This window comes from Anas platyrhynchos, chromosome 16 (assembly GCF_047663525.1).
Source record: "Anas platyrhynchos isolate ZD024472 breed Pekin duck chromosome 16, IASCAAS_PekinDuck_T2T, whole genome shotgun sequence".
Classification (NCBI taxonomy): domain Eukaryota; kingdom Metazoa; phylum Chordata; class Aves; order Anseriformes; family Anatidae; genus Anas; species Anas platyrhynchos.
This window is the reverse complement of record NC_092602.1, coordinates 12,524,150-12,540,574: the sequence shown is the minus strand read 5'-3', so window position 1 is coordinate 12,540,574 and position 16,425 is coordinate 12,524,150. Positions and strand designations below refer to the sequence as shown.

Sequence of the window (16,425 nt, the reverse complement as noted above, 5' to 3'; positions counted from 1 at the left end):
GACTGCCCTGAGCTCTGACTCCTCTGCTCCAGAGGCTGCGAGCCTCAAAGCCCGCTCAGTTATTCTTTCCAAACAAGAACACTTCTAATTATCGCACCTCCAACACACTGGAAAAAAATCCCCAAGGAAACCCAAACAACAAAAAACATGCAGACAGAAAACTTGCTACAATGGGAATTATCTTTAGCACAGTAAGCTGAAGTCATTAGTTATTTATTCTCTGGCAGCGTAGGTGGATAATTAGTGCATAATTTGAGGTTTTCTAGGCATGACAGCCTGTTCTGATAGCTGCCCCTCATCCTGATTAAATCTCTCCCTCAGATCTCACAGCAGTCTCATGTGAGAGAATTCCAGGCTCTGCCAGTATTAGTTGCTGTCTCAGTTTGAAAACACACAAATGCTTTTTTCTTTTTAAAGGAAGTAATTATTTTTTGTTGTTTTTCCTGAAGCTTTGACTAAATGTTGCCTTGCATCTTAAGCACCTGTGAGTACATGGATGCTACTGCAGGGGAATGAAAGGGATATTGCACATAAGGCATAAAATAGCGTTATGAACTGAGACGCACAAGCTTCAGAAAGGCAAATAAATATATCTGCGCGTTAGAAAAGTGAATTCAGCGTGTTAAGAGTATGAAGTGCATTATGTTTGCTCTTGCCCACAGACCATGGAAAATATGTAGGAACCATTATAACGCACCAATTTTTTTTTTTTCCTGCCTCCTACACCACAGCACCCAGTGTCTCACAAGGCATCTGCCTGTTTCCTGAGGAGGAAAGGGCTGCAAAGGGTTTCCCCAGCTTCTCTGGGGCACATAGTTGTGGAATCACAGTTTCCTCAGGGCACTTGTGCACCTCAGAGAGACAGGCCAGCCAGGAGGCCCTACAGGCTAAGGAACACAGCTCCCTCAGGGTGTGTTTTCCCTCACAGCCCCTCAGGTACCACCTCCTTTCCACTTCTCCTCAGCAGGGCCCCAGTCCCCGCCTGCTGCCCTGAGCCCTCCTTCTAGAAGCTTCCTTCTTCCTGCCCACAGCTTCACTGCCCATGAGGTGGCAGTACTGCAAGAGGGTGGCTGCAGTGCCTGTGGCAAGGCCCCTGCCAATGGCCCACCTAGGGCAAAATGGGGGCAGCGCGTCCCCGAAGAGCCCCTCCATTGTGAGGGGAACGCCCTTGGCAGCCTCTGGCTGAAGGCCATGGCCACCTGTTGGAAGCAGTTTGGCATTTTTTTTACGTTGTACTTGGAAAGGTCACAGCTCTCTGAAGTATGAAAGCTGTGTCGTTGTTCCCTGCATTCCGTGATTCACTAAAAGCCAGTTAGCTGAATGGCCTCCAGCTACAAACTAAAACCAGCGGGATAAAATGGACTGTGATCTCTGATTCACAGAGTGGGGGGATTCTGTATAGGTATTTATTAAAAAAGATTTTTTGCCTCCATAAAATACCTGAATCCTTGCTGATTCTCTCTCTAGGCGGCTTCTCCTTTTTATTTTCTTCATGTTGCCACTCCTCAGAAGAGCAGAGGAATATGTGAGGGGAGCACCCTGAGCCCCACGTTCCTCCTGCACACCAGCCCTTGTGTCTCCCCTCAGCAGGACAGCAACATGGAGCCATTCCCTGCTCACAGTGAGAGAGAAAGGAGTTGGCCAGCTGCAGCTCCAAAAAAAGGCTTTGGGGAATATATATATTTATTTTGGATGTTCATGATCTCTCACATTCTCTCTTTTTGGACATGTCCAGAGGTCATAGCAGAAAGTGGCTGGTTTATTTATCTGAAGAGTGCTAGGACCTGTGCCCAGGCCTTTGCCTGCCTTGCCTGAGGCAATTCAGCTGGTAGGCAGTGCCACAGGTATCCCCTGCCACCTCAGTTCTCAGTTGCCTTGCTCATACACCGGCTGAAGAAGGTAAACTTGGGTTACACCGACTGGACAGGGAGACTTCTGGCAATTACTTTACCTAAATCCCTCTGTGGGTTTAGATCTGATAAAGGCGTCCATGATGGAACATGGCTTCCAGAGACCAGTCCAACACCTCCATCCATAGCTATTCCACTGACATCACCCCAAACTCCCATCACAAAATATTACCTCTCAGCATCTTAATAAATACACTTCCGTCTTACCTTGGACTGATCCCTTATTACATTTCAGGGGCTAGCTTGCAGAGGACAGGTTCATTTGCTAATACATGAATCATTATTGCTTTGAGCCTCTGAGCTAGCATTTTTATGAGCACGTTTCAAAATGTATTTGATTGCTGTTAGAAATCATTTTGGTTCAGACTCAACATCCAGGCCACCCTAAGCCAATATGCTCTGCCTGGCACTGCGAAAGGATGTTGTGAGAATTTAATTACTGACTGCAAGTTACTGTGCATATGGTGAAATTTAAATGCGCCGTTTCTTTTTTTTTTTTTTTTTTTTTTTTTTCCTTCTCCAAGATAAAAACACCCAGTTGTTTAACTCCAGATTATTAAGATTTTTATTTAGCAGTTCTGATAAAATTGTTTTGGATTGTATAGAAGAGCACCCTGCATTTCCCTACCCATGAACTGCCTACGGACCATAGGACCATAAATACCATCCAAGCAAAAGTGAGTCCTTCCTGACCTCCTGTAATTTGTGGTTACACATTTGAGATTAGAGTTACTTCATTGGCTTCATGTAAGAAAGCTTTTGGGGAAAAAAAAAAAAAAAAAAAAAAAAAAAGTGGTAAGGCATAACAAAACATAACTAAAACAGAACTTTGTTTTGGCTGCAAGATTCTCACCTTACGGCAGGAAGGGAGGAATGGCAGAGGAAAAAAAATGCAAAAATATTAAAAATAGTTTAAAATCTCCTCAGTCTTCACTTTTTCTTTTCCAGTTTTATGATGGTACTGATGCTTTTCTACTGCTTGGTTCCAACATACTTTTGCTACACAGAAGGTGCATGAGATGCATCACAATGATATATACATACAAAGAAAATTACAATCTTACACCAAAGTCAGACTTCACCAGCACATTAACAAGAGGAGAAAGAAGATTTTTCAAAAGGTCTCTTAGTGAAATACACAGTACAGTATAAAGTCTGCAGAAAATTCAGCCCTTAGATACTTTTTTATATACGACAAATCTTAGTGCATGGAGGCTTCTTTAGGACAAACCTTCTCCACGTAAACTATATATTTTATCTATAAGACCTGAATGCTTACTCGGATGGGGAAATAAATCATCAACTAGATCTGGAAATCTCCCTCCTTTTGATGCATTTTCCCCCCCTTTGTTTAAATTCCAGTGTTAATCTGCTTTCCTTGTGAGGTTTTTATCTTGAGCAATTCAGATTAGAGGGCTGGATATAAAGACTGTGATTTGAATTTATTGTAGAACAAAGAAACTGCTGTGGATGGTGAAAAGCGAGACTGGAAATCTGGAGTAATGATGCCAGAAATAGAACCATAAAAACTGATTTAGAACTGGCATCCAAAGAAGCATCTGCTGACTTCCATCTCATGATAAAAACGAAGCTACTCCTGAAAAACCCACTGTCCCTAGGTGACACTTCTCTTTGGAGGAAGATTTGAAGGGATTTAATAATGTGCTACTCAACAAAACTGAAGTAGGTATGACCTGAATAAATATACTTGGTTAATGTGGACTAGCTCTTCCAGAGGCCAGCAAGTTACCATTATGATTAACTGTGGGTCTGAGGGGACACATTCTTGCCTACTATGTTCCATCCAATTAAATCCATTTTACCCATGATTTAACTGTGTCTGCTCAGCTTTAAATCCAACGACTCCACTGAAGATCGTGAGCCGCTTTTACCTGCATGCATGAATAAAGGAGGAAGTACATCTTGTCATTATTTCACTCAAGAAAGGCAGTCAACACCCTGCTTTGTTCAAGATTTCCATTGGTGAACCACTTTAACCAAACTGTTTACTTTAGTGGCTTTAGACCCTGAGCTCAATTTTGGGGGAGAAAAATAGATAGAGGAAAAAGAAGAGACCTCCTCTCCAGTGGGGCCCCTTTTCATTCCAGATGTAGCCATGAGTGATGATGAGCCTGCCTTATGCTCCTCAGTTAAGTGCTGAGGAAATGAGCTAGGACAAAATCAGTCCTCATCCTCCCTGTGCTGCAATTCCTCCTCCTTGTGAGGGGGAAGATACCTTACAAGGATATTGCATGGATAGATTCATTAGTGTTTGTGAAGCATTCAGATATATGAGAATCATATCAGCACTTAGAAATATCTGCAGATCCTGTGATAAGCTTCTGATAGTTTACTTCTGATAGTGCCTCTCTTTAGACTTTAATTCTCACTATGAAATGCTCCAGGGAACCAAAGTGTACATTTCAACACAGAAATTATGATCAGCAGCTACTTTTTGCTTGCGACTTCTGCAGTTCTTTCTCATGCTTACAAAACCAAAATAAATCCTAAAACCTGTATTTTTTCCTTTTCCTCAGAGACGTGAGTCACTAAATTAACTTGATGCCTGCTGGTCCTTCTGAGCCCAATAAGCAAATTAGAGCTCCAAATTATCACAAAGTGCTCAGATCTGGCAAAAATTAAGTAATTAGGAGCCTTATTTTTCTAAGCAACCAGCAATTTTATGTCTGTTTAGGAAGAAACCTCTTCTGGTGTGAGAAAGAACAATTCTTTGAGTCACAGTGAATCCATGCACATTTACCTCAGACTGAAGTTTTGGCTCTACTTATCAATGCATTTCAAAAGGAATAAAAAGGAAAAAGAAGCCACTGACAGTCCATTATTTTGCCTTGCCAAAGAAGTTAAGAAAGTACTTCTTAAACTTTAGAATTATGTTTTAAGTAGGTTTAATAATCATACAAAAATCCCCTTCATCTAAACTCAGGGAGATACTGGTATCAAGAACAGTACCCTTATGTCACTGTGGCCTGATAGACAGAAAAAAAAAAAAAAAAGTCTGTTACTGCTTCAGACTTACAAAAGAACTTTGGCTCCAAGCTCAAAATGTAAAGCAGGCTCCTAAGAGATGAAAAGTGTCGTGACTTTTTTCTGCTAAAGGCTGAACACCACATGAATCCCTCACTGCCCCTCAGAAGCCCAGCTGAAGCTTTGAACTTAATTTGTCTTCGGAAAAAGAAGGCAGCACAATACAGCACCCTGGGCCTCAGTATTATGATTGCTTGAGACTGTGAGGGAAGCACATACCTTGGACATATAGGGTGTATTCTGAAAGAAAACTCCAGCAGAATCATTCAAAGTGTACCTTTCCAAAGGACAAGGAATAACATTTTCAAAACACCTATATCACTTGTGAGCCTACACTTAAAAGAGTGACTCAAAATGACCTATATTATGTAAAAAGATTAAAAAAAAATCCACAGTTGTTTAGATTCAGATTCATAAAAATATCTAACTACGTATCTTTAGTGATTTGGACCTCAGCTGGTGTGGTTGATTTGCATTTTGCACCCTTGATGCAGGTACTTTCTACCCTTTTGGTCAGCAAGATGAGAACATCCCACGTTTGCCTAGCTGCGACCTTCTCGTGCAGTCTGAGATTAGCCAGCCAGGTCGGCACCTCATTTTCCCAAAACCATTCTGAACAAGGCGAACATCCTGCTAATTGCTTGTTAATAGAAAACCATCACAGTCACAATGAAAATAGCAGTTTCTTCAGTTTAAACAAATCATTTTGTGGTTTAATTTCCTCTTTCTTGCTGATAGGTGGCACCATTTTCTGCACAGAATGCCAACACTTGAAGCACATAGAGAATTTCCACAGCTTTTGGCAAATGCTTCACTGCAGACACACCACAGCACCAACCCATGTGTGTTTTGGAGCTCTGTCAATAGATTGGACAAATTTCACTGCAATAAACTGCAAAAGCAGAAAAAATATTTCCTGAATTCTGGTTGAAATCCCTTTATTAAAGCTCAGCTATTCATGGAGAGAACCCAGGTCCTGATCACCTGGTGAACTGTTGTCTATTGAGTCCTGCTTGCTCAAGGACAGTTCAGCTCACTCTCTTATATTTAACTTCAAGTTTTTCAATTCAAGGAAATCCCAATATGCTTTGCCCTTCCCTTATCATCCTATTTCCATAACTCTTAGTTACAAGACTGAAGTAGAAACTTTTCCTGAAGGACTTTCTGCCAGCTAGATTTTTTTCCCCCATGGGTTATGATTTTTTTTTTGTTTGTTTTTGGTAAATTCTAGTATAACATTTTTGTTCCTTTGCTTTTACCTTACCATTACAGAGAAGAAACTACTTCAGTGCTTATTGTCTTCTTTTTAAAGTTCTACTAACCAGTCAGGAGGCAAAATGTGCCTAATGCAGGTGCTCGGTTGCATTACATGATCAACAGATAGACAAAACAAAAAACACCTGCGGAGCAATGTGTAAACTGAGAAGCCATTCTCTCTGCTACTTAGTGCTCAGCTATAGGCACATATAAATGACCCACAGCTGACTCATAAAGATTTTTAGATTAAAAAAAAAAAAAAAAGTGGCTAAATTGATGATATTCGTTCTTCACAGATAATATTCCGTCTTTGCAGAAAATAATCTGAGGCTTCTGGTAACTTCTTTGGTACAAATGTTGTCAGGTGCAGAACTAATGACAAAATATTTACTTTAACCTAATTTCACTGGATATTGTTCACAGAAACTGAGGTGTCTGTGACAGTGAGGAACATGGAAAGCAGTCCCCAGCCTGGTTACACAACCATAACCCATGGGAGGGCCCTGAGCTCTCCTTCCTGGCAGGCGGAGCAGGATGTGGGCACATTTCTCCTGCCTCCACCAGAATGAAAGAAGGTGTCAGGTGCTTTTCCAGCTGCTCTGTGCTCTTTGATCGCAAATTGCAAACTTTGTGCATACATGCTAACGGAGGAGAAACAGTCTGTCTGAGCTCCCAAATCAGTGTTTAAACCAGTAATGTATATTTTATACAGCTGAGCAGTTCAGAAACCCGATCGGTTCTCACTTTGCTATCACCCAATCCAATATATGACACAGAGCATCTGCTTGCACTTCTACAAAGTTGTTTGCTAGCAATACAAAATGTGTGACGCTCAGTCAGTTCTGAAATATATTTAACAGGAGATGACAGAGGTCAAACTAAGACGAGGTGAGAAAAGGAAGAGTTGGCAGCAATTATTCACAGTTTATGAGAGAACTACAGGGCATCCTATGGAATGAATTGACAGTAGGCTTAAAAGCAGCGAGAGTGACTCACACGGCAATTGTGCTATTTGTTGAACAGGATGTTTTGACATCCGGAGGTGCAAGTGGATTAGGTGTGTACGTGCAAGGCCCACAGTAGTCATTAAACAGAATGGTTGGTATGTATAGCTTCTGGCTTGGGGAGTCCTTACCTTTTGAAATTAGGGGGCAATATATGATGAAAGGATTGGTAGACATATTCCCTGTCTCCCGTTTCATTCTTCTAAACATCAGTTATTGGCTGTTTTCAGAGATGAGGTGCTGGACTGCATAGGCCACTGGTATGACAGCACGGAAGGGAGCGTGTAAGGACTCCATATCCCTTTTCTGTTGCCATTGGGAAGATGAAAGTGACTTTGGAAGCCAAAAAAAAAAATCAAGTCAATAGCACAGCTGTCAGCTGGAACAGGCTAGGCCTATAAATTACTAGTGTTCTCCAATTTCCATTAGCTTCCGTAGAGCAATGACATTTTATGATCTGCACGTTTGGCCTCCGTATTGATACAGGCCCGGTCACAGGGTGTGGGATCAGTCCTTCTGTCCTTCACTAACTTAGGTGATTTGGGAAGTATAAATTGTTCCATTTCTTTGGCTGTGGGAGTGTTCTTTAAAACAGTAACACAACATTGACAGACCAATTGTGCTTGAAGAGATATCAATTATCAAAACACAGCCCCAATAAAAAATTCCTAGCAAGAGAACACTTTCATCACCAGCTTCCTCTGTGCTTCAGTAGCTTATTTTTCCCCACAGTTCAAAGAGATCAGGAACGTTGATCGAAAGGTCAGAATTTTTTAATGGAGAAATCTACGTATGAATGCTTCCAGTGGAACACTTACTGCTCCCAAGGGAATATATATGAACATAGCTTGTATTACTGTGTGGATTGGTACCTGCAAGCATTATCTTAGTATGTCTTTATACTGGAATTGCAAGACAAGCCTTCCCTGAGGTCTAGCAGTTACAATGCAATCGTAGCCTGTAACAATATCAGTCTCATTTTGGACCTGCATTTTCAGGGGCCAAATCTGTAATGAATGTCTAGAGATACATGCACAGAACATCCCCTTTCAAACAGCTCACAATCCACTGAGTGGCGTGCTGTGCTCGTCTTAGAAATGGGCTAACTACCTTTTAGAACAGATTACATGCAATTTACATTTCAAAACATCCATATATTATTTGCTTTTCTAGCTTTTTTTTTTTTTTCTAGTTGTGTGACACCTTTGAATTTTAATACAAGGTGCCCAAATGTACAATAATAAAAAATGCAGCGCATGTCAGCAGTAAAATGCATAGTAATTTATTAACTTTTCAAGTGTAAATACAAATTGATTTCATGATGTGCCACATAACGAAAAATTATTTGCAGTCACAACTCGCCTTCCAATTACTGCATTATTATTTTTTTAATTAAACTTATTACAAAGAGTTTAAAAATTGGGCAACACTTTTTGATGGCCAATAGAAAATTGCAATTCTATGAAGAGTAGTAAGCGCTTCTACGAGTCTTTGAAGTATATTCTTGATTCAGAAATTCCGTTCTTTGAAATCAGGTTGGTATGTATTGCTTCACTGGGAAATTTATAAGTATATATTCTTGGGCAGAGAAACATTGTTTTTATTTAGGGTAATCCACAAGGGCAATAACTTTATTTACATATTTTAACACTTTTTAAAAATAAGTCAATGTGTTTTGTGAAACCATTCTAAAATCCATTACAATGTATCAGAGAGGTCATTGTAAATCTCTTTCAGATGCCATACATGATGGGGGCATTGTAGAGACAGAGCTAAAATCTTCACATGACATAAGGATTTGCAAGATACTTTCAGCAGTTATCAGTAATCATAAGGATTTTAAGGTACTTTCAACAGTTATCAGAGGAAAATAGGGAGACTGTTAAGTGAGAATCTGAAGCTAATTTATTACATTTGTCTAGATGTAAATATTGATGTGCTTTGTGCTAAATTCACTGAGAATTACCAGCAATATGATTTCAGTATTTACTCTTTGAATTCCCTTAGTTCATCAGGTAAGCGGACTCCAACTCTAGGAGAATATACTCAGTGCATCATTGTTTCATGAATATCTTTGTAACTATGCATAATCACAGCTGTCACCCTAAGTCCACTAATGTCACCAGGAAAAAAAAAAAAAAGAAAAAAAAAAAGAAACAACAGTGGTCTTTTCAATGGGTATTCTTCATGAAGGAATACAAAATTGTATAAAGTCTGTGATTTCTTCCCAAGAGAATATTATTTTGGTGGCATCCGTATTTATAGATGTGTGAAGATGTGATCCTGTCTTGGTTTCTATGCATCTTGTTAGCCAGTTCCACTATTTTGCAATACCATCTTAAAAATGGAACATCATTGCTAGAATAATTTTCAGTTGAAGGAATTTTTGAGGGCTGTTCTTCCTCCCCAAGGTTTTCACTATATAAGCAAACTAACTAACTAAAATCCCAAAGGTATTTGTGTCTTAACTGAATAATAATACATCTGTCTCTCCCTGAACCACAACTTTTAAAGTTCTTACAATGGAATTTACAGGCCATAATGGGCTCTGGTATGGCTCTTAAATGAATCATGTCAGTTGAATGGTGGATACTGAAGGAATTACATGCTGTGTAATTGATCTAACGAACAGATTAGGGCTGATGCTATTTCATTAAACCTTATTAGCTATGGCTTAAATACTTAAAATTTCAGCCATCCTGTGTCAGATAGATTATGCCCCTTGTCATACAGCAAGTGAGATTTCCGTCTACTAAAACACAGTTTTTAAAAAGGACCAGGCTGATGAAAAGAGATGTAAATAGTTTCAAAAAGACTGTGAAGGCCTGATTTTCAAACATGCCAAGCCCCAAATCATTCATTAAACTGACAGAGATGATTCAACAGTTTCAGAGCATGCATGAAGAACTGCTTTAGTCTTCAAAATTTTGTGTTAAATCATTTCCGTGGAACCAGAGTTTAACTGTTTTTGGATGTGAAATAGTCCTGAAGAGTTTTCATGCCTCATGGATGAGCACAACATAGATCTTTATGTAATTCTAGTGGAATCCACTGAGTCCTTCGATACCTCAATTACTTATTTATTTGTTTATTTATTAAACTCTTTCTTCCTACTCGTTGCTGCTCTCCACTGGGAGGTGATGCCTCCAGAACCAGTAAACCACTAAAGCTAGTGGACAATTTTGTGTGAGGAACAAATGACTTTAATCCAGCCAAGAATAAAGTCAGCTTGGAAGATAGTTTATTGTTCTCAAAGGAGATAGAGGTGTTGTTTTTTTTTCATACAGGAGTCAGACTCCTGATATGCTTACAAAACTATGATCAGACATGATTGCTATCCCTGACATATACACAGCAGTGTGCAAGATCCGATACTCTTCTTGCCTTCTACTGTTCTGTCCTAGGACCTAGTATTTAATGCTATAAACTCTTAAACAGAACATCCATTGAAAACCCTGTTCTCATCAGAATTTCCTCTACTACAAGGCATATTAAATTATATTAAATACTTTTCAGATGATCTGGACTGCTGCACTGTGGGAAACATGACTAAAAATTTGAAACAACATTAAGCAGGACTTCAGATTATTCTAAGGATAAAATAATGAAAAGAGACCCGTAGACTTTGGTTAAAACAGATAATAGTCAAGGCTTTTTTTTATTATTCGTCCTTTTATGAGAGAATATTTAAGACCCTCTCACATGCAGATTTACCATGTTAATTCCACGGTCAAAGCAGTGGTTCAGACAGATAAAGACCAAAGTAAAAAGAACCCAACAGCTCTATTTCTTAAATATAAGAAATTGTTTCAGTAAGTCTTAAAAAAACCTGACAATCACAGAGAAAACCAACCTCACCTTTAAGGGTTTTTGAATTCTTTTACCTTTAAGGATTTTTTAATTCTTTTACATTATTCTGTAAATCTCAGAGCCATTTAACTACCACAAAAATCTGCTTTCCTTCTTAGACTGAAAGCCTAGTTCTTGCAAGATTTTTGCAGTGCACGACCTCTGGCTCGAAGTGTGCCAGGACCAGCCCTCAGTCCCACCATGGCTACATTCAAACGCTTTGTACTGGGCACTGAAAATGGGCAGTAGTGTAAATCCAAGGACAACCCCCAAATTATCTTTGTTTCCATCTTATTCTGTTCAGCATGCCATAGGAATGGTAAAAGCTCTTCAAGAAACAGATCACCAAGATTCATGGTACTGTAGCATCTGCAATTACCTATTTTTCTGCCCCAGTAAAACAAAGCCAAACATTTCTTAAAAGTACTATAAAATATTAAACAATACAAGGTATTGTCCCTGTCTCTCCTTCAGTATGACTGAATTTTCTTCAATGAAAAGCTGTTTGCCATGGACCCCCACCCAAAGCCTGCTGACCTTGATGCTGGTCATCAACTTTGATGGCCTTTTGGATAAGGTTTTGACATTGTCCTGCTACCTGTGCACAGACACTGCATGAACCACTGGAAACGTTATTAAATTTGGGTTCACAAAGGTGCTGTCACCAGGTTGACTACAGTAAAGTATCTATATTTCAGAATAACATTACTTATATATGCTGCCTAGTTCTCTCTTGCTCTAATTTCTTCTCATAGTGCTGGGGTTTTATTTTTCAAATACTGAAAATACTTCGTTGGTTTGTTCAGGAAATTTGTCTAGATGGTGCTCACAAAGCGTGTTTGCTCACATTTGACATTTTCACAGGATAGGTTACAAAATGGAAGCTTCAAGTTGCTAAGTTCCACAGCGGGCACCTAAGTCACCTTATTTTCAGAAGTAATGAGCATCCAGCACTCTCCACCCCCAGCTCCCAGACACTTGCTGGAGCAAGACAAAGTGCACCTGCAGGCACAGCACTGCAGGACGGGAGCCTTGCGCTTATAGTCGGGGCTTGTGGGCCAACAAAGGCCTCTAGAAATCCGTCAATCTACTAGGACATTTGCTGCCTCAAAAGAGTTAAATATGCAAGTGCTATATTGTGATGCCTTTACAGCCAAGAAATATAAAATGTGGCAATATAATGGAGCATGTGGTTATTTTACTTATTCAACATTTACCTGTGTCTATCGAAGAGGTCTCTAAAATGCTGTTTTAGCAGCTCAAAGGTTGAGAACCACCTGTAAACATATGCAGAACAGTCTCCTTCTAGAAATAGAAACTCCTAAACAATCAACCTTGAAATGTATCATATATTATATTATGTTTTCCAGTGTTATTTACAGGTCTTCTTTTTAGTACAATGAACCAGACATGCTGAAAAGGTAGGATTTTTTTCCATTTCCCTTTTATACGAAGTACAATAAAAAGGCACATGATTATTCACCATAGGAGTTGTGCACCAGTCAATAACTTAAAGCTAAAAAGCTACCCATTGGAGAACTGTCTTTTTGAGGCAGTATTGGGATCTCTCCTTTCAACTCATAGAAACATCTGTCTAATAATTCTCCTAGGAGAGCTTAAGGAAAACACTTTTCCGTGGTTTTCTGCTCTTCCAAAGATTTCCAAATCAACAGAAAACTCTTTTTAAGCTTCCCAGGTCATCTACCGGAGCAAGGAACAGTCAAATAGGGCATGTATGTGTTTGCTTTTATTTATTTTTTCTTATTTTTTTTTTCCCCCTCCTTTGAATGCCCAACTATGGGGGACTCCCTAGATCCAAGTCCTGTTCAAACTGTTTTGCTTTAAGACAAATGCCTTGCAAGATATGGCACACTGAGCAATGGGCAATGGCAGGAGAGGCAGCTTCTCAGCCCCAGCAGTCAATGTCGGCCGTGTTTTATCCAGTTTCTAATCATCCATTTTTGCCCCGAGCACCTTTGCACGACTAATCTGAGCCCAAAATTTGCATCCTTGGACATTTCCACTTCTAGACAACGGCCAGTGTCTCTGCTGATGATTGGACCATTCTGAAGGAAAGAAAAAAATCGTTAGAAGAAGAAATAAAAAAACAAAACAGTCTTGAACAAAAAAAGTGCTAGGTCTGTAAATTCATAGAAAGCAATATAAAATGCCTGGAAAAATCTTTATATAAAGAATAACTAAATCAGAAAATCTCTCAACAGCACAACAAGATCACAAAAGCTGTATGCATGTGTCCCTCAAAGAGTAAAGGACAGGATTAATAAAAAAGGTAAGAGGATATTCCTAGAAAACACAGCCCAAAATGCCTAGAGATAATGTAAGAACATTTCTGGAAAACACATGGTGGGAGGAATGCCTGGAAGGCGTATCAGACTATTTCTAGACGTTGTAAGTGGAGATTTCTAGGAAATAAATCAGAGATTTCCTAGAAAAAGTGTGTGTGGGGAATCTGAGAAAGCATCGGGGCATTCCTAGAACATCCCTTTAAAAACCTCCTTGATTTTCATTCAACATTCTCCAAGCCACTATTTCTCCCCAGCTCCTCTCTGCATGGCTCCCTGAGCTATTCTGTACCTGTGTGAAATCCCAGAACCTCTGTGCTGGCCTCAGGACGTCTTCGCACTTCTTCAGGGTCGGTGTCCTGCCCTTCCCGTCGTCGACAAGGCATTTGGAGTCAGGCAGAAAGGCCGTGGAGCCCAGCGGCCCCAGCTGCAGGACGCCTTCTGAGCTGTAGCGGACCAGCTGGGGAAGAGAAAGGAGGAGAGGCATTCATCCCAGCCCTGTGCCCCGGCCTGGGGACACAGAGCCCGCTGCCACCTCCTGCCCAAGCACAACTGTCCTGCTGCCAGGCGGCTGTCCTGGTACCCATGGGACCTTCCGGGGGAAACTTGTAGTAGGATGCAGTATAGGACGCAGTATTCCCTGCTTTCACACTCGTGCTCCCCACCCAATATTTTGGGCAGAAGGGCAATCAAGAAAAAGAAGTAATCAATATGCAGATCATACCCACTCAGCAGGAATTGATGCAGCAAGGACACAATGTCAATTTGCCATGCGGGTTGGTCTTAAGAGCTCTGTTAGAGGCTATTGATAGCAGCAGCCCTAATTAGGTTTTGTAAATAAATGTTACTGAAAAAATCCGGTATCCAAAAATGCGAGAGGAAAAAAAAATAATGAGGGAAATAAATTTGCTGAAATATCCTTCAGGCCTACATAATAAAGAATCACATTCTGATATTTCAGTTTTGCATGAACCTTAACTGTTCTGAAATTTGGTGAGGTGGTAAATGCTACTGGCTGGAAATATGCTTCAGGTAACAGCCATTTATTATTTTGGATCATTTATGTATTTTTTAATGAAAAAGTTTTAGCAGGCACTATTAGTTTAACATGTACAACACAATTAGTGGTGTTAATTTTTACAAAGGGCATGTAATTGTTATATTTGTTCTATTTTAAGCGATCATTTCACCTGCCTCAAGTCATTCACAGCACAAGAAACACAACATTTCTCCTCGTTTTCCTTATCTATGGATAACTGCCCCCCTAAAAAGCATTCAGAAGGGCTCTGTTTAGTGCAGACATAGTACAGTAGAATGCCTAGAATGCCCCTCCAATCAGTCTTGTCAGCCAGAGGTAGCTACTTCTTGCTTCTGTGTTTAAATCCAGAGTCGTTCCACCAGCATGGTGTTTTGCTCTTCTTACCCTAGAAGTAGTCAAATGCAGCACCCAAAGACTGCAAAACAGAGTCAGCTACATGGCTGGTGTGGTGTGAGGCTTGGTGCTGCAGGGTGAAGATCCAAGCCACTGAAGAAATGTAATTATCACCCTGGAAATTCACTGTCCATCTTGTCTTACTGCTCTTAAATGGCTGGAATTAGAAAGGGAAGGCAGGTCAAAAATGCCTGCCATTCAACAGACACCACTGACCAGTGCATGAGATATCATTAAGAGTCAATCAAAAACCCTTGGATTAGAATCTAGCTTTCTACACGCATCCTTGTTAACCTCACAAGAACCATGCTGTGAATAATCATATCTTTCTGGTTGTAAGAAGAGCACTGTCTGCTCAGTGCCAGACCAGCTGCCCTTTGGCACATACCGAGTACGTGTTCATTTCTGCCACCTGCTGCTTGTGTTCAGAGCAGCCCTGGGAGGTGCAGAGTTAGGACAGAGCCTGCATCAGAGAAAGCAGAGGGATAACTACAGGAGGAATCTTCTTGACATGCACAATGTCATTGGTTGAGGCACTCTCTATACTCTCTAATACTTCCTTTTTCTTCTCCTTTCTCCATAAGGATACCAGGGACATATAAAAGAAGCTCAAGGAAGCAAAATGTTTCAAAATACAAATGGACTGCTGGCTCTGACAAATGGACTTGCTTTTAAGTAAAACCTGCCTGTGTATTTCACGCTTCTAATATCCACTGATTACTCAGCAGAGTTCAAATGAACTGCGGGCACTGCTGAAAATTACACTCGCTAGGAAATGTGTTCATCTTGCCATCTTTATTATACATCTCCAGGTCTAAAAACACCTGCTAGCAACCTCATTGGCTCTGCCTCATCTAGATAATCAGAACCACCGTTTATAACAGGCTACCTGCTCTGACAGATCGGTTTTCCTTCTCTGGTTTAGAACAAGCAACATTTTATATACAGATATTAAAGTGGTGTGCAACATTCTTTGTCCTTAGAATCTCAGCAGTCAGAACTGGATGTGCTCCACATCACAGTAACCACGCACTTGGGAAAGGCGGTGTTATAAAGAAGCCTGTCAAAGCAGAAACTAGCATGTCTTCCACTTCTAAGGCCCAAACAGAAACAATAACTCTACTCAACTATCTTCAGTATTGAAAGTGGCAGTTGTGTGACAGCTCAGGAGAATAAAAGATGGCTTTGTGCAGGAAACTGATATCTGTACAATGATAAAACAAACAGACTATCATGGACTTAGTTTTCCTGAATCTGTACTTTCTTCTGAGAGTTCCAACAGTCATAAAACCTTACCGTCATCCTAAAATAAAAGAAAATTCTAAAAAACCCCATGCAAACCACTATCTCATTTCAAACCACATTATGTAGTAAAGTTTTAGTGTGTGTTTCTGCAAAAGCAGACCTGAAATTAAGGTTCAAAATACTATTATATGATTAATAATGCCACCCTCCAAAGACTTGGTATCATCACTTCATAGAGACAATATAAACTGTGCAAATAAAATAAGCATTAAAGTAAGTTGCTTATCACCGTAGTCTAGAAAACAGGAAGAGAGTCAATGAAATAGTGAAAATTACACCTGCTGTGTTCAAATTCAATCTCAAGAGCCACTACCATATTG

General features: G+C 40.1%; 1 protein-coding gene across 12 annotated transcripts in view; it reads right to left on the bottom strand.

Moving 5' to 3' along the window:
* Positions 1 to 8,475: 8,475 nt before the first annotated feature.
* The window catches only part of GALNT9 (polypeptide N-acetylgalactosaminyltransferase 9), a 429,083-nt gene continuing 421,133 nt past the window's right edge, over positions 8,476 to 16,425 (bottom strand). For all 12 annotated transcript variants that reach the window (XM_072024316.1, XM_038187419.2, XM_038187422.2 and 9 more), the window contains 2 exons: positions 13,661 to 13,828; positions 8,476 to 13,131 (listed from right to left, as the gene is read on the bottom strand). In XM_072024316.1, the coding sequence (XP_071880417.1) occupies positions 12,985 to 13,131; positions 13,661 to 13,828 (315 nt within the window). In that variant the 3' untranslated portion in view covers positions 8,476 to 12,984. The remainder of the gene's footprint in view (positions 13,132 to 13,660; positions 13,829 to 16,425) is intronic.